Source organism: Rhinolophus sinicus, chromosome 1, assembly GCF_057876585.1.
Source record: "Rhinolophus sinicus isolate RSI-liver-muscle chromosome 1, RSI-T2T, whole genome shotgun sequence".
NCBI lineage: Eukaryota > Metazoa > Chordata > Mammalia > Chiroptera > Rhinolophidae > Rhinolophus > Rhinolophus sinicus.
The window spans coordinates 54,218,825-54,239,952 of NC_142501.1; the positions used below are offsets into that span (position 1 = coordinate 54,218,825).

At 53.7% G+C, this 21,128-nt stretch overlaps 1 protein-coding gene across 4 annotated transcripts; it reads left to right on the top strand.

Annotated features, from left to right (window-relative positions):
• The first annotated feature begins 1,960 nt into the window (after nt 1-1,960).
• ACVRL1 (activin A receptor like type 1) lies at nt 1,961-19,385 on the top strand. 4 transcript variants are annotated; one of them, XM_088799459.1, is made up of 11 exons: nt 1,961-2,263; nt 5,048-5,225; nt 9,654-9,721; nt 10,256-10,507; nt 10,687-10,895; nt 11,137-11,236; nt 11,584-11,730; nt 11,981-12,256; nt 12,832-13,029; nt 15,617-15,747; nt 16,985-19,385. In XM_088799459.1, the coding sequence occupies exons 3-11, from the start codon at nt 9,658-9,660 to the stop codon at nt 17,117-17,119; spliced, it is 1,512 nt and encodes a 503-aa protein (XP_088655585.1). In that variant the 5' UTR covers nt 1,961-2,263; nt 5,048-5,225; nt 9,654-9,657; the 3' UTR covers nt 17,120-19,385. The 4 variants fall into 4 exon arrangements, with proteins under 4 accessions (XP_088655585.1, XP_019580091.1, XP_019580090.1 ...); XM_019724532.3 differs by lacking the exon at nt 1,961-2,263 and adding an exon at nt 4,431-4,579; XM_019724531.3 differs by lacking the exons at nt 1,961-2,263; nt 5,048-5,225 and having other exon boundaries at nt 9,299-9,721.
• Nucleotides 19,386-21,128: the final 1,743 nt, after the last annotated feature.

A 21,128-nucleotide genomic window follows, 5' to 3' on the forward strand; every position in this document is an offset into this window, starting at 1 on the left:
AGCAAGAATATAGTCAGATGACTCCCCTATCTATGGCTCTGTGGGTTTTCCTTTTTGGCCTCACCATATCCTGCGTTCTTATGTGGGGAGTGGGAGCTGAGAGCCCACATGCCACCCCGCATGACAGTGGGCAAATATGTTGATGCCTGTGGAAACTCCTGTAACACCCAAAATGCTCAGCCAGGCCCTCAAGACATCCCCACTGTCCTGAGTTTCAATTGGACACCACTAATAACAAGATCAATCACCTTGCCTAATAGATACGTTTTCCTGTTTTGCAGCAGAATTGCAGCTCTAGGGAAGGGTGCGGGGGGCCACTACCCTTAATTAGTGAAGAGTCAAGAGACACTGTGTGATACTAATAGAACAGGAACTAAGGGGGTATTATTTAAATTTATAAAATAATAACATAACGATCAATAATTAGGAGGGAGAGAATTTAAATGACCTAAATTCTGAAGCTTTTAAATCTATAAATAGCAGAAAGGCAAATATTGCATGTTATCCCTTACCTGTGGAATCTGAAAAAAAAAGTCAGGCTCATAGAAACAGTAAAAATGTGGTTGCCAGGGACTCGGGGGGAAGGAAAATAGAGAGAGGTTGGTAAATGTGGACAAACTTTCGGCTCTAAGATGAATAAAGTCTGAGGAGCTAATGTAAACTATGGTGACTATAGTTGATAATGGATTGTATAATTGAAATTAGCTAAGACAGTAGAATTTAAATGTTCTCACACACACACAAAAAAGATAAATATGTGAGGTGATGGATGTGTTAATGAGGTGGGAGGAATCTTATCACAATGTATGTTATCAAATCATTATGATGTACACGTTATCTACAGTTTTATTTGTCAATTATACCTCAATAAATCTGAACAAAATCTAGCTATAGCATTGTAAATGTATTATTTAGAGTTATTGAAATAAATGTCAGAGAAACAAATAGCTGAAACTTTGAGGAGGGGTCTGGCCTCCGCAAAAGGGCCTGGGGGTGGGTACAGTTAGCTCTCATTATAAACTTGTCTGCAGAATTGTATTTATTTATTTTACCCCGTGCTTATTAAGGATGTCTTGAATTTTTTTTCAGAATGGCTGCCTCATACTTCAAAGTCCTCTGCAGTAGCTACACATTTATCTGTATAACAATCCCCCAGGTAGCTAGCTATTAGTAGAAGAGGAAACATTTAGCACCCATTTTTGAGTAAGTAAGAAAATAGAGGCCCCGGTCACACAACCAAGCCTCGCGTTTCCAGACTCCCCAATTCATGCTTTCTGCTACCCCATAGCTTGGCCTACCTCCCTCAAAACAAACTGGATGTCTGTGTGGGTTTTTTAACTGGTAGAGAGGACTCTCAGGGACATATTGCTTTTATTCTGAGAATTGACAGAAAAGGAATTAACAGCCCTTTCTTACAGGTATGGGAGCTGAGGCTCACACACAGTGGCTCCAACTCCAACCTTCGGATCCTTCCACTCCCTCTTCTCTTCCTCCTTTGGTGGGGCCAGTTTGGTGGAAGAGAGTCAGAGCCTCAAGGAGGCCTGTGAAAAGGGACAATCCGAGGTCACTGGACTGCCGGGGAGGAGGCAGTCCTGGAGCAGCTTCTCATCAGAGCCCAGGCTGAATGCCAACCTACCCGGAGGCATTGTGTGGGCACCGTCTAATCTCAGACTCCTGCCCTGACATGCCAGCCCTTCCTCCAGAGGTTCCATCCTGAGATGAGTCATCCGAGGGCTCAGGGGTGGACCAGGAGCGGATGAACCCAACTAGGAGACATCCTGGAGGAGCTGGAGAGGAAGAGTCAGGTGACGTGGCTCGGACAATCTGGCCCCTGTCTGCCAGCCTCTTCCTAAGGTGCTGGGCTGTCCCCATCCTCCCCAAACCTTGACACTAGCCAAATTGCCTTTTTACCTGAGCTGTGGTGACAGGGCCCGAGACCAGGTAGTTTCCCGAACTTTAGAGACAAAGAAGATCTCGTAAGGCTGGGAAGGACCTTTGGGAATATCTGGTCTACAAGTAAATACCTCAGTGTACATCGGCCCAGAGAGGCGATCCAGGCCTGGAATACAGGACACCGTGACGCCTCCTGCCATGAGCTACAGGACACCTAGAGAGGTCACTTCCTCTTCCTTCAGGCAAAATTTGGCTGCACCCAGCCCACAAAGCTGAGACTCTCTCCTCTGTGTCGAATAGATGGGAAACGGAATTCATAGGCACTGCCTCACTTCTTTCCTATAGGAAACCCACATTTCTTCCCCCTCAGGTACCCTGTTCTACTGTTTTTATGTCTCTCACATTTGAAAAAGCCCTAGGATGTCTAATCTAAATCTCCCAGTCTGCAATTTAAGGGAAGCAAAGCCCAGCTCACACTCAGTTAATTTTCCTCCCTTTTTATTCCTACTTAGCCTGGTGTAGAACCGGCTACATAATTTGTGGGGCCCAGTACAAAATGAAAACGCTGAGACCTTTGTTCAAACATTATTAAGAATTTCAAGATGGCAACAAAAGAGCATTAAACCAAGTGTGGGGAGGGGCCCTGTGTGTCTAAACAATCATGAAACTGGCCCTGCTGTGGTGGCAAGAGCGATGCTTGAACTCAGTATTCATAGCTGATTCTGAAAAGTCAAGTGGTCCATTCCCTTGCCTTTATGCCAGACTCCAGGTCACCTGCCGTCCATAGCTGAGACTTTCCTTGAGATTTCACCCACACAACCTTCCCAGGATCTCCAGGCCTCTGCTTCATACTGCTGGGAAATTCTTCTGAATATCTAAATTTAAATCTTAGTCCTTTGGGCCTGTTTCCTCTTGTTCTGTCCTCACTGATTATGGGGAACAGCTGGTCCTTTTGAGTAATTAATTCTTGTAGACTTGGACACAGTCTGCAATTCCTTTTTCCTTTCCTCATTGGGCTCAGTCTCCACGGCACTCTCCAACTCCGTCCCTCCTCTGATGCCTTCCCCAGGTTCTCTGCGTGCTGTGGAAGGCATGGGGTTCACAAGAATCTCCAAAGAGCACCCACCAGTCAGGGTCCAGAGGGCTCAATGCCAGGGAGGTGGGGGAGACTCCAGCATTGACATACAGCCCGTCCCCCATTGGGCTCTGTCTTCCTCCTCCAAATTGTACTCTGCTTGTATCTGTTTCATGAACCCTTCCCTGATAAAAACCCCCCACTCCCACTGACTCTCTTAGGGACTCTCAGCTCTTGTCCATCTCGATGTTTCTGTTCTCAATGTGTGTCTCAAACTGAATGCTTCCCTTGGGGAAGCCCACACTTCCACCTCCCAGGATAGAGATCCATAGGCGAGGGCTAGGAGCGGTTTCTCTGAAGCCATAGCAGGGCAGGGGAGAGAGTGGGTATGGAAGATGGACACGCGGCTACACTCCCAGTTCTCCAGCTAATAGAGTGCCAAGTGGCCGCTATAATCTGCAAGAGCAGATACCGTAATCCCATAGTACTTCCTATTGGCTGCAGGAACATAGTTCTGCCCTGACACTGAAATTTGGGCGTGTCTTGGTTCTGGAATTCACATGCTCACGAGTTGTGAAGCGGCTGCCGGTTAGGGAGTGGGGAGGGTTTTAGCAAAGGAAGTGAAGTCAGTCAACAATTGAAGCATGTCTGAGCCTTTAGTCATTGTCTCCCCCAGTCTCTATTCCTGTCAAAGGGCGGGGGTCCCTGGCCCATCTCACAGAATATCCATATTAGAGCAAGACAACTTAGAGGTCTGTTCTTGCTTCTGATACCCACGTCTTTCTACTTGGCTGAGGCCACCCCCTCCTCAGCCTTTTCATTTAATTGAAACACTTTCATTGAGGGCCTACCCAGTATCAGGATCAGCCAACCCTATGAGGCCAGCATTGCTTATTATGCCCATTTAGCAGATGGGGGACTGAGGCATGGAGAGGTGTCACTTTTCTAAGATTATGTAACTTAGTCTGGCTTCCCAGACTACAGTCTTGATGGATAACCAGGAGCGTAGGAATAAAACTGGAGTCCTGCCTCCAGGGTGCTCACAGTGGTTGGAGCAAAACAAGACAAGGATGGAAGTGCTCTGAGCCTGTGTGAGGGCATCAGGAAGAAGAGTGTATTTCTCCCTGGGAGAGAAGGCATTCTGCTCCCCTCCCAATGCCTTGTCCACCTTGTCAGAGCAGTATCTGGAGGAAGGCTCCAGACCCATCTTTAAAGCTCCATTTGGTGGGGTGAGAGGCCTGCCTCCAAGGGAGCAGTCCAAAAAGGTCCCAGCCTCTTCTTCCATCCTGGCTGCCCCGGTGGGGAGAGGGGTCCTTGTCACTGGCTGCACTGCGGGCCAGCAGGCTGGAGGGGCTCAGACGTCTTCACCACCTACCCGGAGCCGCCCCATCTGGGCCTGTTTACCCTGAGCTAAGCAGAGAGGCTGCGGAAGAAGGGAGGGGACAAGAGTGGGTGATGGGGCCGAAGAGAGGAGGCTGAAGCATTTGGACCGAGTGGGGAGTCCCTGAGGGAGGGGCCAGAATGCTTCCAGACCCCGACAGCCCCAAACTCTGCCCTTGCTGCTGTGAGACTCCTAGGCCGGGAACCCGGGTGGAAGGTGGGGAAGGACAGGTAACTTCCCTTCTCTAACCCCTTCTCGCATGTCCTTCCCTCGGTGCCCCCTTCCCATCCGGGGATGCCAGGTCACGCTCAGAGGCTCGCAGCGGCAGGGGGCGCCCCCACCCCACCCCTACCCCGGCTTCAGATGGTGCCTCCGGTTGTGGCTCCGGCTCCCACAGCTCTGGGCCAGACCCCACGCGACCCCCGCGGCCCGAGTCCAAGGCCCGCCCCCTCGGGGAGGCGGATGTGGGAGGCTCCGGGCGGGGCAGGGCAGCGATCCCCGAGCTGGGGGCGGCTGAGGGGGCAGCTGCCCCTCGGGTCTGGGAGCTGCGCGGGGGAGGGTCTGGGTCCTGCAGCCCCAGCGAGGGGCGAACGGGCGGCCCGTAGGCGAGCTGGGCAATAGGAAACGGTTTATTAGGAGGGAGTGGTGGAGCCGGGCCAGGCAGGAAGACGCTGGAATAAGAAACATTTTTGCTCCAGCCCCTTTCCCAGTCCCGGGAGGCCGTCGCGCCAGCCGTGCCGAGCGAGCCCCTCCAGGGCCCCAGCCCAGTCCTGGACCGCGCCCGGACGCAGGCCGACCGTCCAGTCCAGCGCTCGTCTTGCGACAGCAGCCGCCGCCATACGCCTGCACCCCGTCGCCCGCAGGGCAGGCCCAGAGGTGAGAAGAGGTCCACCGGCACGGCCGGGTGGGGGGGGGAGCGTGTCCTGACCCCACCCCGAATGGTCCCTTGCGTTGGGCACATCCCGGAGAGCCCCTCAGAGAATTCGCCGTGCAGTCAGCCCCAGGTCATCAGGACAGCAGCCGCCCCTCAGTCTCCTGCGCGTCTGCCTGTTACTCCACCTGAGACTGGGAGGGGGCTGGACTGCACGCAGACTGGGAATCAGACAACTCCTGGGGCCAGTCGCTGAACTTGTGTGCCCTCCTGTTTTCATCCATGTAAAATGTGCAGAAGGATTCCTATCCTGCTTCACTCACACAGAAGGGGTCACATGTCCCTCCTGGGGGCTGGCGTGACCTGGCAGAGAGGGTCTACCTCAAATGTTTCTGAGCCTCCCCTGGAAGCCCAGCTTTCCCTGATCAGCCCTTGCAGCTCTTTCTTAAGGGCTCTGACAGGACAACTCCAGCCACAAACCTCACCTCCAACCCTGCATGGCCAGGTCATCCCTGTGCCACGGCCTTCCTTCAGGACCCAGGTCAGAGGGATCCTGGCGGGACCCTGAGGTTTCCAGTCCACCCTGGAGGCCAGTGCGGTTGAGCCCATCCCCTCTTTTCTTCTCCAAGGTCAGAGCCCAAGTAGCTCTTATCCCCTCTATTTATGGGCAGCTTCTGGCTGAGTCAGGTCTGTTCTCTATAATCCCTGACGACCCCATTTGTCCTAGTACCTGTCCTTCCATCTCATTGGGTGGTTAAAAAATGGCTACCATTTACTGACTACTTACTACACAGACACATATTTTTCTCATGTGATCCTTGACACACCTTAGCAGAAGGGTTGTTTTACTCATCCTACAGAAGAGGAAGCAGATTCAGACCTCAGTCACTTGTCTAAAGCTCCATGGATGGTGTAAATGGACAGTTGAGTTTTTGTTAACCTTTAAGTGCCTACTATTACCACTTAGTACTCTGCTAAATAATTTTCCTACATTATACCTATGAAATGAGCACTATTCTCATTTTACTCAGGGAAGCCTAACCCTCAGAAAGTTTAATTTGCTCCAAATCTCATAGCTCTAAGTGGCAGAGGCAGGATTTGAACCCAAGTCTACATGATCCAGAACCCACATCCTGACCTCTGTGCTATACTCTGCTGTCCCTGCGTTCTGTCTGAGACCCTAAAATGCAGGCGTGGTGCTGTATCCCACTGCTGTGAAGGGCTAATGAAGTGATACTAATGAAAATGCTTTGCGTCTGGGAAGGGGCAGCCTGGTAGGAGCAGCTCAGTCTGGCCCTCTGCTGTTCGGGTCAGACCTGCTGTTGCACAGAATGAGGCACTTCCAGTCCTGTGACAGTCACTGCTGGGCTGAGCCACACTGCTGCTGATGGGAGAGGGTTTTATCAATCCCTCAGGTGTGATGGGGAGGAAAAATTGACAACCACCTTCCAAGCACACCTTTACTCTGGTTCGCCCACCTATGACTAAGCCTACAGCTAACAGATGATTTCTGTCTCTCCATCTAAACACACCCACCTCGGGCACCTGTTGACAACAGCAGCAGACAATCTGTTAATGTCACCAAGACCCACTTGCTCTTTTTCCTCCTTTGTGGGGCTCACCAAACATCAAACAATTGGAGGAATAAAGTGACTGAGGATGGATTTATGATCAGCAACTTAAGTTGATCGAGACACACGTGGTGATTATGGGCGAGAGACTTAACATCCCCAAGTCTCGGTTTCCCATTGGATTGTTGTGAGATTAAATGAGATCAACAGTTAAAAGTTCAGTCCATAGCACACAAGTCATACTCAGAGAAGGTTAACTCTCATTACTAAAGATTTCACAGTGGTAAGTTAATGTTCCATATTAGTTTAGCATTTGTGATTTCTGACCCATAACAGTGATACTTCTTTCTGTCAGCAGGAGATCTGTTATGAAGTTTTGCTTAGAAATGAAAGGATACTGTGAAGCCCCAGGGTCCATTTGTGCTCGAGTCAGGTTTCAGAGTGAATCACTCAGGGTCACATCTGAGTTTGGACTGGCCAGGACTCAGCACCCTCCTGTACTTCACCTTACGCTGGGACATTTAAGAGATTGGACAGTCACAATTTTACTACACCACATTTCCAGTATTAGACCAGAGGTGGCTTCTGCAAATGCTGCCAGGCCCTCCCTGCACTGTTCCAACCTGGGAGGCTTGAGGTGGATGCCAAGAGCAAAGCCCTTGCCCTCTGCCCTCCCGCCACATTTAGCTTTGTGTGTCCCTTCTCCTCCAGTAGAGGGGGTGGTTCCTGGGTGGGTGTAAGAGTCCCGCCCTCCGCACCCCACTCCATTCACCCAGCAGGCTCTCTGAAATGAAAGCATGGGGACCAATCTTGTGTAGGACACATTTCTTAGTATGGTACCCACTGATCAGAATTACCTGGGGAACTTGAAAAAAAGAAAAGCATGTTTCTGCTGGTCCCAGATGGATTAAATCAGAATCTGGAGTGGGAGTGAGACCACAGAATGCATTGTTAACCAAGCGCTTCAGGTGATTCTGACGTGTAATAAAGTAGGTGAGAGGGCGGCCTGGGGCATGGTGAGAGAAGTGGAGCATGGGTAGAGGAGCCTAGGAGGATGCCAGATTCATCCTCATTGTTTTCCACGGTTTCCTTCCTGCCACATACCCTCTCCTTAGCTGCTTTCTGGGCAAGCAAAGGCTGCCAAGGATGGCTTCCTGCCTGTACCCCAGTGGACAAATTCAGCTTGTCTGGTGCTCCCTCTCCAATCTCCAATCCACTACAGAGTGCCTGTTAGAATACTCACTGCCTGCCAGGAGGGGCAAGAGGCAAGAGGTCAGGCAGAGGCTGGGGACACAGCTGCAGCAGCCCAGGGCTCCATTTCCTCCCCAGCCCTGGGCCTCTGGGGCAGAGGAAGCCCAGGCAGGAAAGCCAGAGCTGCCACCAGCCAGAGAGGCATACGAAACTGGCCCCCAAAGCCTCCCAGCCATCATGCCCTCAGAGACTCAACATCATGGATCTTCATTTGGCACCATTCTTAGTCTCTGGCTCTTCTGCAGCCTGTGTCCATACGCCCAGCCCTACCAGCCTTACCATATGATGCCAGAAGGCATTCCCCCTCCCTCGTGCTACCTGCCCCAGGTACACACCTGCACATTCTCCACCATTCAGAAAATCCCTCTTACTGTCTGACCTTAGCCCTTCTTGCTGCAGCCTCAGCCCTTATCTTCTTGTTCTAAACCTTTGAGAAATGAAGAGGGTGGCTTCTGAAGCACTAGTTGATTTGGGACCTGATCTGGGGACTGTCATAGATCAGAATTACTCCCCTTAACACTCTCCACAAAACTTCTGGAAAAGTTCAACCTTAACCGGCCATGGAAGGTCAAACATTCAGAGTCTAAGTGTGTTTCACTTCCCTTCCCACATCATTTGCCCTACCCCCATGCACCCTTTCCCAGGACAGCAAGGAAAGAGAAGGGGACCAGGGAGTGGCACAGAGAGGATGTCTTATACTCTGGTGAGGTTGCAGAGGTTCCTTTCACCTCTGACAGAGCCAGCACTGTCAAAGCTGTATGGCTGTTACATCCTTGAGGGCTCAGACATGGATTGTTACTCTGGATTGGGAGACAGAGTGGTAAGAGCACTAGATTGGGAGCCTGAACCCTTGGGTTATACCCCTGGTGCTGCCACTGAATCCTGTCTGACCTTGGACAAGTCTCCTCTCCTATCTGAATGTTAATCCCGTCTTCTCTAAAATAATGAACTGGGCTTTGTGATTCACAAGGTCTTCCCTTCAGATTCTTTTATGGGGTGTTCTGGCCCCAGGTGGCTGCTCCAGCCTGCCCTAAGAACATGCCCTGAGCTTCCCGCTGTGCGTGACTCCTGCTTGTTCTATCCAGACCCCAATCTAAACAATCTTGATTCCTGTTCCCAGCTTGGTGGGACCCTGAATGGCAGGAAATGAAGACAGGAGCCTGTTTATGTTTGAGGCGGCCAGGGCTGGGGGGGGGGGGGGGCACTGGGAAAGGGGTAGGCACAGATGGAGGCTGGGAAGGGGTGGGCAAGAGGCAGAGGACAGAAGGCAGGGTTCTGAAGACATGATTCTTACACCCCAGCCCCAGGCCCTCTGCACCCTCCAGTCAAAGCTCAGCAGGAGGGGTGCAGAGCTCATTCACTTAAACGTCTCCCCGCCTTTACCCCAACAGGATGGTTTCCATGGGGAAGTGAACCAGGACTTCCCCTGCAGGCCACGCCTCAAAGCCAGACACAGGGAGTAGGGAGGAGACCTCCCTGCCCCCCCCCAAAAAAAAACCACTCCCAGTGATTTCCTCTGGATGGGAGGGACCCACGGTCAGTGGCTGAAAACATGGAGGGGATCACACTTCACAGATCTTACTGCACCCCCTCTCCTGCTCCTCTCTCCAGGACCATGACCTTGAACCCCTCCAGGAGAGACCTTCTAATGCTACTGATGGTCTTGGGCCTGACCCACGGTGAGTACTGGGGGAGCAGGTAGGGAACAGGGGCCTGAACGGAGAAAGAGCTTTCTGGGCTCAGCTCTTGCTGGGGCTGAGTTTGAAGATTTGGAGAGAAAGGACTTTGGAGCTTGGCTGGAGGGCAGAAGACGAGCTCGGTTAGACTAGCTGCCCCAACCCTTTTTCGCTGTCCTCTTGGTGCAAACCTGCAGGATGGTGTTCTACCAGACTCCGGGGTGGGAACCCCTATCTGGGAGGTCCCGAGAGTGGGGAATGTTGGCAGAGGGGGCCTGGGAAAGCTCTCAGGGTTGGGGCTGGGGGCCAGGGCTGGGCCTGGAACTCGGAGGGAGGTCGTAGGATCAGGGAGTGGACAGAGGCCTGGTTTTCATACTCTCAGTTGCCCCTTGGTGGAAGGTAAGGCGCTGGAGGGAAGGATAATCTGAGGACCTCCAGGGGTTTGTTTGAGAGGTCAGAAGGCAGAGGGTGGTGGGTGTTGGGCTCAGCCTGGGGGGGTTGGGCCCAGAGTGACTAAGCTTCCGCTGTGTCTCCCAGGTGACCCCATAAAGCCCTCTCAGGGCTCGCTGGTGACCTGCACGTGTGAGAACCTACATTGCAAGGGGCCTACCTGCCAGGGGGCCTGGTGCATTGTAGTGCTGGTGCGGGAGGAGGGCAAGCACCCCCAGGAACATCGGGGCTGCGGGAACCTTAACCAGGAGCTTTGCAGGGGGCGCCCCACCGAGTTTGTCAACCACTACTGCTGCAACAGCTTCCTCTGCAATCACAATGTGTCCCTGGTGCTGAAGGGTACGTCCAGCAGCCCCACCCCCCCATCTTCTCAGACCCTGCCCTCCTGCCCTGCTTTCCTCTCATGCTCTGGCCAGGAGAGTTGGGGAGGCAGGGCCCTGGGATCTGATGACAGAGTGGCAAGGTGGGGGAGGACATAGCCTGGTGAAAGCTGGGCCTCAGTGTCCCTCCTCTGGCAGCCACACCGACTCCGAAGCAGCCGCAAGGAGATGACCAGCTGCCTCTGATCCTGGGCCCTGTGCTGGCCTTGCTGGCCCTGGTGGCCCTGGGTGTCCTGGGCCTGTGGCATGTCCGGCGGAAGCAGGAGAAGCAGCGGGGCCTGCACAGCGAGCTGGGAGAGTCCAGCCTCATCCTGAAGGCATCTGAGCAGGGGGACAGCATGTTGGGGGTATGGGCATGGGGAATTTGGGGCACTGGATGGGGGGAGGGGTACATCAGAGCCACAGAATCAGAAGGGAGGCAGAGTGACAGGTAGCCGACAAAGGCACAATCACAGACACTCAGATTCCAGGGGGTGGGGGGCTGGATGATTGAGGAGCATGCAGAGACACAGTAGCAGGACCCAGGTTGAGGGAGAAGGGGCTGGGGTGGGTGGGGACAACCTCTCAGTGGCCTCTTGGTACCCACAGGACCTTCTGGACAGCGACTGTACCACAGGCAGTGGCTCGGGGCTCCCCTTCCTTGTGCAGAGGACAGTGGCGCGGCAGGTTGCCCTGGTGGAGTGTGTGGGTAAGCAGGGGGTGAGCTTGAGGGATGAGGACCAAGGGCTCCCATGAACTTGTGGGGTTGGGGGGCTCTGGAGTCACAGGCAGGGCCAGGTGTGGTTCAGAATGGGAATTCGCTGGGCAGCCAGTGGGTTGGAGATGGGTCGGGACTAGCTCCTTCTGTAGGTAGCTGATGAGGAACAAGAGGCAGATGGGGGCGGCCTGCCAGCTGGGCTTGGGGCTGGATTAAGGTAAACGTGTGTCAGAAGTTCTGCAGATGGGTCAGTGCAGCATCAAGTGGGGTCTCTTCTGGGAGCTACTGTGCTCCGGGGCTTGAGTGACCCTTTCCTTGCCCTCCGGCCCTTGGATCAGGAAAGGGCCGCTATGGCGAGGTGTGGCGAGGCTTGTGGCACGGTGAGAGTGTGGCTGTCAAGATCTTCTCCTCGCGGGATGAGCAGTCCTGGTTCCGGGAGACTGAGATCTACAACACAGTGCTGCTCAGACACGACAACATCCTAGGCAAGCGGGGGGCTCTGTGCCAGACCTGGGGCTTTCCTCCCCTACACTCAGGGCTGGATTCCCCAGCCTCTGAACCATGAGCCAACCCGGAAGGACTCCTAGCCGGCTCTGAGCCCCCACCTCTGAATCCAGCTTCCTCTCTGACCCAAGCCAGACCAGCCTCCACCCCAGCCCCAGTCCTGCCCCTGACCGGTCCAGCCTTTCTCATCCCTAACCCCTTTGCTGAGCCCATCTGACCCTCTGCTCACAGGCTTTATCGCCTCGGACATGACTTCGCGCAACTCGAGCACGCAGCTGTGGCTCATCACACACTTCCACGAACATGGCTCGCTCTACGACTTTCTGCAGAGACAGCCGCTGGAGCCCCAGCTGGCCCTGAGGCTAGCCGTGTCCGCGGCCTGTGGCCTGGCACACCTGCACGTGGAGATTTTCGGCACACAGGGTAAACCGGCCATTGCCCACCGAGACCTCAAGAGCCGGAATGTGCTGGTCAAGAGCAACCTGCAGTGTTGCATCGCAGACCTGGGTGAGTGGGGTGGGGTAGTGGCAGGTCCTCTGCAGGGGGCCAGGGTTGAAGTTCTGGCGCATTTCCTCTCTGCTTGGTTCCGCCTTTGCCTGCTGCATGCCTGCCAACAACCACAATGCTGATTGGTGCTTTCAAACGTACAGAGATGTTTGCTGTCTCATTTCACCTCCACAAGAGCCCCGGAAGTTACCTAACACTCTTTTCAAGTCCAAACTCCTTCTACCACACCACCCAGGCTCCAAGAGTTGGGAGAAAGGGGCAGGGAGCCAGGAACCTGGCTTCTTATCCTGGCTTCACTGACTACATCGCTCCCCCTCACCAGGCTTTGGGGTGCCGCTCTGTGAAATGGGCATAACAATGCCTGCCTTGCCTACTAACATCTCGCTGGGTTCTTGGGAACCTAGAGAACGCTACACGAGTGAAGCGAAACTAGGACAGTTCTCCCAGTCCACATCAGGGCAGGTCTCCGTTTGCCTGCCACTCTGTCACACCTCCTTCCCCACCTTGCCCCATGGACCCCAGCCTGTCTGTGGGCTCAGGTGAGCTGCAGGCGTGACAGGTCCTCACGCCCACAGGCCTGGCTGTGATGCACTCCCAGGGGAGTGATTACTTGGACATTGGCAACAACCCTCGAGTGGGCACCAAGCGGTACATGGCCCCAGAGGTGCTGGATGAGCAGATCCGGACCGACTGCTTCGAGTCCTACAAATGGACGGACATCTGGGCCTTCGGCCTGGTGCTCTGGGAGATCGTCCGCCGGACCATTGTCAATGGTGAGGACCCAGCACACGCAGGATGAGGAAAAGGGAACGGGGCACCTGGGTAGACAGGCAGGAGATGGGGGCTTCCTGCCATGGCTGGTGCCTGTGGCCCGAGGGACTTGTGACCAGGTCGCCCGTATCCCCTTTATTGACACCTACCAGCTGGTTCAGCTGAGCAAACTTTTAAGGTTCGTCTGTATCTGAGAGTCTGATTCTGGCCGTCAAATCGTGAGTAAGTGATAATAACAGAAATATGAATAGCAGCTAACATTTATTGAGCTTAAATATGTACCAGATGTCATGTCTTGTCTTATTGAATCGTCCTGTGTTGGTAGGAAACTGGTATTGCTTAGTGGCAAGAGTGTGGGTTGGGGTTCAGACAACCCAGGTTCAATTCCTGATTTTGCCATGGGCAGGTTCCCTAACTTCTCTGTGTCTCAGTTTCTTTATTTGTAAATTGAGAATAAAAATAGTTTCTAGTTGTTGAGATAATCCAAGTAAAGTATTTAGGACAGTATCTGGGGCTGTTCTGGAGCTCAATAAATATTTGTAGCAATTATTGCTGTCAGAATGAATGCCTGACACAGCATCATCCCCATTTTACAGATGAGGGCACTGAGGCACAGATCTACAACTGGCTAGAGGCAGCACTGAGGTCTGAAACCAGACAATCTGACTCCGGGGCCAGTGCTCTTTAACACTGTACTACTTAAACCTCTCTGGTCCTCGGTTTCCTTGCCTATAAAAATACCTGATATAATGTGCTGGCATGGTTTGCTTATTGCTGCCTCGTTATTACTCTAGGTGCCACAGGGGACTCAGATTTAGAGGGGCTGAGAGCAGGCAGAGGAACCCCATTCTTGCTGGCTAGCCCTGTAGCGGGCAGCCCGGTGGCCAGTGCCCTGGGGTGGCTGGATGATGGGTGGTAATCTGGACTGGGAAGGAAGGCTTGTCAGTCTTTGTGGCGGCTGTCCCATAAGGAGGGGCTCCCAGGAGCCCTGATAGGTTGGGGACAACCCTGGAGCTCTGTTTCTTGGGGAGAGGGACAGTCTCATTTCCCGAGTGTCTATAAGGAGCCCGTCCCATGCCAGGCTTCATGTGCTCTCCATAGTCATCGACCAGTGGAGCCCAAGGTGGAAGGAGACCCTCTGGGAGACTCTAGGGACGAAGATCCCTGCCTCTTCAGGCGTGAATTTTCAGAGTCAGCTCTAGAGGCCTGGGTCGGGGAAGGGAACACCTGGGAGGAGCTGAGGCCCCTCGGACCAGGCTGCAGGCAGGCAGGAAAGGAAGGCTGGACCAGTGAAGGCTGGGGAGGAGGCTGACGGCAGGCTCCTGGGGCGGAGGGAAGCTCTGTCAGCCCCACACAGATTCATGGCGCATTATAAACACTGTAATCTGGTGTCAGCCCCGGCACTGATTAAAGGCCCATTAGACACGCTCAGGCCTCTGTGTAGCACTGATTAGGGCGCGAGCGGCACAGGGGCTGGCCTGGAAGCCCGCCATGGGGAGAACAGCTGGCGCAGGCTCTCCCGAGGTTGCGACTGTGTGGCCCTGGCCCCCAGCCTTGGCCTGGGAAGCAGGGTGGGGCGTGGGGTGCTTTTTCTGAGTCTGGCCTCTTCTGCCTGAGCTGTCTGCAGCTCTACAGCCATTGTTTTCAGAAAGCTCCTGCTAAGTACTGCACTTGGTATAACGAGGGGATGGGGTGTTGCTGGCTGATGGGGTCAGCAGAGGCCTCTGCCATCCCTGAGAGAGGTGATGTTATTTGGACCTACGCAGACATCCCTTTCTTTTACGAGAGGCGTTTGCTCCCCCTTCTCTTTGTTCCACATCCTCATCCAGCAGTCACCCAGCTAGCCTCCTTTAGGCCTAGTTTGGAGATCAAGAGCATGGGCTTTGGTTAGACGTTCTGGGCTAAATCTTGGTTAAATCCTAGCTCTGTCACTTACTACCTGTGTGATTTTAGACAAGCTTCTTAACCTCTCTGGTCTTAATTTCATTGTTTATATATAAAGAGTGGACCTCATGGTATTACTCACCTCATAGCGTTGTTATGAGGATTTAATGCAATGCAGTTAGGATAGTGCCTGGCACATAGTAGGTGCTTAGTAAACTTTAGGTATTATTGGGCATCCGTGATAGTTGTGACCTGGGAGCAGTCCCCAGGCCTTGGGTAGGAAGCAGCTCTGGAAGACTGGAACAAGATCTGGCCTAGGAATCCAACGAGATGAGTTTAAGTCTTGACTCTGCCATGACTAGCTGTAAAACTTTGGGCTCAACTTCTCCGAGCGTCAGTTTCTTCATTTGTAAAGTGCCGGTAATAACAGTACCCACCTCATCAGGTTATTGTGAAGACTAATAGGATAATACATGTCAAGCGTTTGTAGCACAATGCCTGGTAGGTGGTAAGTGCAAAATAAATGGCAGTAGTGATTATTATTTATAAATACATGTATAATATGATAGTGTTCCTCTCAGGCATAGTAGCATGTCAGGCAACTGGTTTCCTGACCCCTTGGACAGAAGGTGGGCAAGGCTCTCCTCTGGGTGGCATTGGGCCTTCAGGGTCCCGTGTGACTGGCCCGCCCCCCTATACCCCCAGGCATAGTGGAAGACTACAGGCCACCCTTCTATGATGTGGTGCCCAATGACCCCAGCTTTGAGGACATGAAGAAGGTGGTGTGTGTTGACCAGCAGACGCCAACCATCCCTAACCGGCTGGCTGCAGACCCGGTGAGGCGTCCGTGGGGCCTGGACGGCATGGGGTGGTGGCTCATGGGATTTCTGTGCTCAGGAAATGGTATCTGAGGCCTCTGCTTCATCTGGATAGATTCTGGGGGATAGATTCCAGGGTGCCTTCCTGGCTATTCCCTCCCACATCCCTGACCTGTGGACTCCCAGGGACCCTCTGGTTATTTGGGGATTTTCCGAATTCTGCCTTTTGCCAGAAAACTCAGAGGCTCTCTGCTGCATTTCTTACTAGAAGTTTTTGTTCTTGCTTGTTTTTGTCTTTTCACAAAACACTCCACATACTTTTACCAGACACATACATACGTGTACATAAACATATACAGGCACACACATGCTTCTACTTAAATATACACTCAGATACATACACGTGCATGTATGTGCCAGGCTGCTGGCCTCGTGAAGACAAACAGCTTGTCTCCTTTACGAACTCTTACATCCCCATTACTTATCACAATCAGTGCCTGGCACACAATCAGTGCTCAATAAATGTTCATTAAAAGCATGAGTAATTGTACACATGTACATAATATGTGGATACACAGGCACATGTACATTTCTGCACAACCTATATGTCCACAAAAAGCCACACATCCATTCCTACGCACACACGCATAAACACTCCCTCTCAAGAACCAGCTCGAGGTGGGGCTGGCTCATTCTGAGACCCCTGAGCTTCCTGGGACAGGTTCCTCCCTGGACATGTGCATGTTTAGGGCCGTGCTCACCACCTGTTCTTCCAGTGTCTGGGCCCCGCCAGGTTGGTGGAGGGCTGGGAGACACCGCCCTCTGCACTGAGGTCTGGCTGCGAATGGGGATGTGGGAGCCCCAGGCTTGTATAGCTCCCCTTTCTTGGATCTTGGTGAGGGATGGGAGTAAGGTGTTGTACAGACGCTACTCACCAAGGGGAGCCTGGCTGCTCCTGAAGGTCTGAGTTACGTCTCTCGTTCTGTGCTGCCTGCCTTTCCCCGTACCCCTTCTCACTCTACTCTCTTCCTCTTCCATTTTGTATCTTATTCTTATCCTTGCCTGATTCCCTCCATTTCCCCTTTTACCACTTCTGTCTTTCCTCTCCCCCTCCTTTTCAACACTCTAATCTCTGTCCTCTCATCCTTTCTGTCCTTGTGTCTCCCCACTCCTGGGCAATCCTTCTCGCCTTCTCCTTTTCATCTTCCCTGACCCATGTCTGTTTCCTCTCTTCTGCCTCTCTTCCTCCCCCCAGGTCCTCTCAGGCCTGGCTCAGATGATGAGGGAATGCTGGTACCCCAACCCCTCTGCCCGTCTCACTGCACTACGGATCAAGAAGACACTACAGAAACTCAGCAACAGCCTGGAGAAGCCCAAAGTGATTCACTAGCAACCAGCCTGCTGCCTGACTTCCCTCGGCTAGCACTGTGTGTGAGGGTGGGTGGTGGATGGTGGCCTATCTGGGTGGAGGTAGTGTGAGTGTGTGCAGGAGAGGGGGGTGCCCCTCTAGGGAAAGGCTGTGCCTGCCCAGCTCGGCCCCCTAGCCCATCCAGCCAAAAATACAGCTGGGCTGAAACCCGATCTCCCGGCCCGGCGTCTGGCCTGCTCAGAGGAGCAGGCTCCCTGACGCCTGGCTCCTACCCCACCCTCATGGCCTGGGCGCACCCCCTGCTACCCCAGGACAGGATGCAAAGGAGGCCCCAGAGCCAAGATGGCCAAGCCATGGAATCCCAGTCTCTTGGGCCCAGAGCCTGGGCCTGCACTCTAACCCCTGCCCTTGGTCAACCCCACTGCCCAACCACAGCTGCCAGGGTGGCACAGGCCTTGTCCAGCCTTCATTAGACACCCTGCTCTGCTCAGCCTCAGCCTCTGGCCTCAACACCTGGGGCCCATCAGTTTTTCCCTGTGGGTTTGTATCTCAGCTCCATGACGCCTTGGGCCTCAGTCTCCTGGACAAGACCCCTGCTAGCTGCCTGCCAGCTGCCTGGGAGAGCTGGGGCCTGACCCTGGGCCCCTCCTCCTACCCCCACCCCAGCTGACTTATTGGGGTGTTATGCCAAAGGAGTCTTGCTGTGGGGGTGGCAGTGTCATAGGCCAGTGGAGAAGTGGCAGGTCAGATGGGGAAGGCCCAGGACTTTCAGAATAACTGAGGGGACATTGAGACCCAGCGTGGCCGGGGAAAGGCTTAGCTGGAAGTCAGAGACCCAGGCTCTGGTCCCAGATGCTGCTCTAAGTGGTAAGAATGAGGACTTCCCTGAATCAGGACCTTTGTTTCGTCATCTACACATTGAAAGATTTAGTCTTGATGTCCTTTGAGGTTTTTTCCAGCTCTAATTTTCTTTGAAATTTCCGCCTGTGTCAGAGCTCAGTTCATCAGTGTCTTCTACTCCTTATGCTCCAGCCTCTGGCAATTCGCCTCCAGATGAGAACTTGAAAATAACTTCCTCTGAGGCCAGGAGTGTCTGAGATGCCTCCTCGTCTAATTCTGCAGGCTCCATTTCCTGCCTAATTCCATGTCAGTGGCCCTCCTTGGGCTCAAACAGTCCCTGGCCTTCTGACAGGCAAGCCAGCCCTCACTCCTTCTGTGACTTTGCCTTCTCTGCCCAGGGCTGAGAGGGACTGAAGGCTGGCTTCCTGCAGGGCCTCCAAGGCTCAGAAGAAATTTGGCTCCAGCCAGTAAACTTCCAGCACCCAGGTTCCTGCTCCCACTGGCCCCTGGCCCAGGCCCACACCCTTGGCTGGGCCCCACAGAGTATGTGTCTAGAAAGAACCTGGTGGCTATAGAGAAAGACACAGAAAGTTCTGCATTTGAAAGTCAAGGGTGTGTGTCCCTGCACTGAGGAGGGTACCCTAAACCCTGGGCAGGTGGATGGGCTGGGGGGGCAGGGGGTTGGAGGTAGAACCTGAGGTGTTGGGGGTTGGGGCTCAGGCTGAGGAGAAGGACGGCCCCAAGCTTGGGAGACCTGACCTCACAGCCCTCAGCCCTTAGGGCAGGGTGGAGAGGGACCCTTGGTTCTTCAAAGGAGGTAAAAAAAAAAACCCAACATAACCTCCTCCCCTCCTGTTGTAAATGACCCAGCATAACCTCCCCAGACCAGCTTCTTGTGTATTTCTTCCACCATCACCACTGGGGCACTTTCCCAGGCCTGTCTTCCAGATTGCGCAAGGCCCAGAGGAGAACCAGGAAGTGAAACCGGGTGAAAATAGAAAGACCTGCTGGGTTTCCAGATCGTCATGAGGCAGTTTGCTTCACGTCTTCTGGTTACTGGGACCCACCCAGCCCGGGAATCAGTCCTTCCCTGAAGGATTTTCCCTCTACTGGATTTGGGGGCCAAAAGGCTCCTTCTGAGACTCCACAGCCAGAAATGGAAGGCAGCAGCTTCCTAAAGGCTAGAAACTCCGTAAGAGGAGAAGGTCTGAGGCAGAAGATGAAGTGACAGGGAGAGGGTTGATAGAAGGGGGCCCGGTGTTGCGAAAACAGCCAGGGAGGGAAGGGGGCATTGGTGTGAGCAGTCTGCCTAATGCTTCTGTCTTGAGGGCGGGAAGGTGTTCCAGGATGGAAATTACAGTCTCTTACCTGGACATACTGTTTGTGAGAGCACTTAGCTCGTGCTTAGCACATAGTAGGTCCTCAATAAACCATAGTTGAATCCTGAGATCCTGCTGAGTCTTCCTAGGTTGGTGCCACTGCAGTAGCCCGTCGCAGAGGGAACTTGAGGGGACGGGGAAGGTAAAGGTCCCAGGGTATCAGGCCCGGGCTTTGTCCTTAATAGACGGGTCACAGTTCGCGCTTGTCCCTGCTGAAACCTCCCGTGGCGGCCCAAACCTCATTTCCGACCCTGGGCTGGGAGCGGGTTGCTCTCGGTGTCGGCCACATCGCCCTCTGCTGGCCGACGGGGCTACCCGGCGGCCGCCGCCTGCCCGCCCCCGCGCGGAAACCTTTCGCGGCGGTGGGGATCTCCTCGCCGCGTCACAGGCGCCAACGTCGGTGGCCTCCCTAGTGCTTCTGCTTTGCGGGGACTGTCCCCTGAAAACCATACCTTGAAAGAAGATTTCTGTGTCTTTATGCAGAGGCGGCTTGGACCTGCCGGCCTCAATTCCGTGTTCTCAATGACCTCCTCAAATGGGATCCTCACCTCCCCGGAGTCCGCAGAAAGGATACCCCCATTCCTTTTACCACGGAGGTCCTCCGACTCCATGCAGTCCCCAAGTAGGCCTCATACCTGGAACCTGTGCACATGGAGCCCCCACAACAGACAGTGCCCTCCTTTCCGGAGCTTAGATCAGTTCTGGGGGAAAGAAGGGCGGTCCTGGGAGCCAGCAGGGTTAGCCTTTTCTCTCCTCCCAGACCCTGGTCGTTACATCCCCCCCCCCCCAGGACTACACTATGGTTGGAGAGGGGGCAGAAGGGCAGTAGGAGAATTGCAGAAAAGGAGTTATAAGAAGCCTGGCTGGGATCTGGGAAAGGAGAATTGGCTTTTGCCCTCCAGGGTTAGAAGAGTCCTTGGGAGGTCAGAATTCCTGGGAGGTCACGGTATCTAAGGTCTTGTCTCCACGTAGAGCCTCAGAGAACATGTCTGCCTTCAAAAGAAGAAAACCCGCTGACTTTGCAGCTTTGCCCTTCTTTCCTGGGGGACACCAGGCTCCAGTTTTCTTACCTCTACAAAAAGGGAGAGTCTGTGCGGTTAGGAACCTCGCTGGGGGGGTGATGAGTGTCTATAACACACCGAACTGGGGGTGCAGGTGGTCCCTGGAGCATGAGCTTCGATGCTGATGACCTTTTCCTACCAAGGCCTTGTGGTATCCAGACCCTCAGGGACAGTTCTCTCTACCTTTCCTGTCTGCCTCACATCAGCCTCAAGGAGCGTGCTCTGCTTCCTCTGTGTCCTCACTCACACCAAGATTAGCAGACCAAGGAATAGCCTAAAAGACCCAGGCCTGGGAGTGGAACGGAGGGGTGCGCGTCCTGAGGCCAGTCTCGCAGTGCGGAGATGGATGCTAACTGCGCAGTCATCTCTCTGGGTGGGCGACTCTTGGAACAAGATGCTTCCACCAGGGCCACATTCAATTTGCTAGAAATAGAGACAGAGGGCTTCCTGACTTTGCATATGATTTGAATAATGTCATAGACACACAGTCTATTTTCAGGTTAAAGTGTTGTCACTGCTGCCCTGCGGGGTATCACGTCTGGATGAGTCTCTTCTCGGTTCTTTCTCACCCACCCACTCATACTGACCTAGATCTCCAGCTGCAGGAGCAAGTGGTGAGGTGGGGAGAGAGTAGGGTTGTCCAAGGAGACACTGGGGCAGGGCAAAAGGCACACTGGAATTCCCTGTATTGCCGCCACAACCAAAAGTAGAGTATAGCTGCTCAAGGGCAGCTGATAGGCAGCAGGCAAG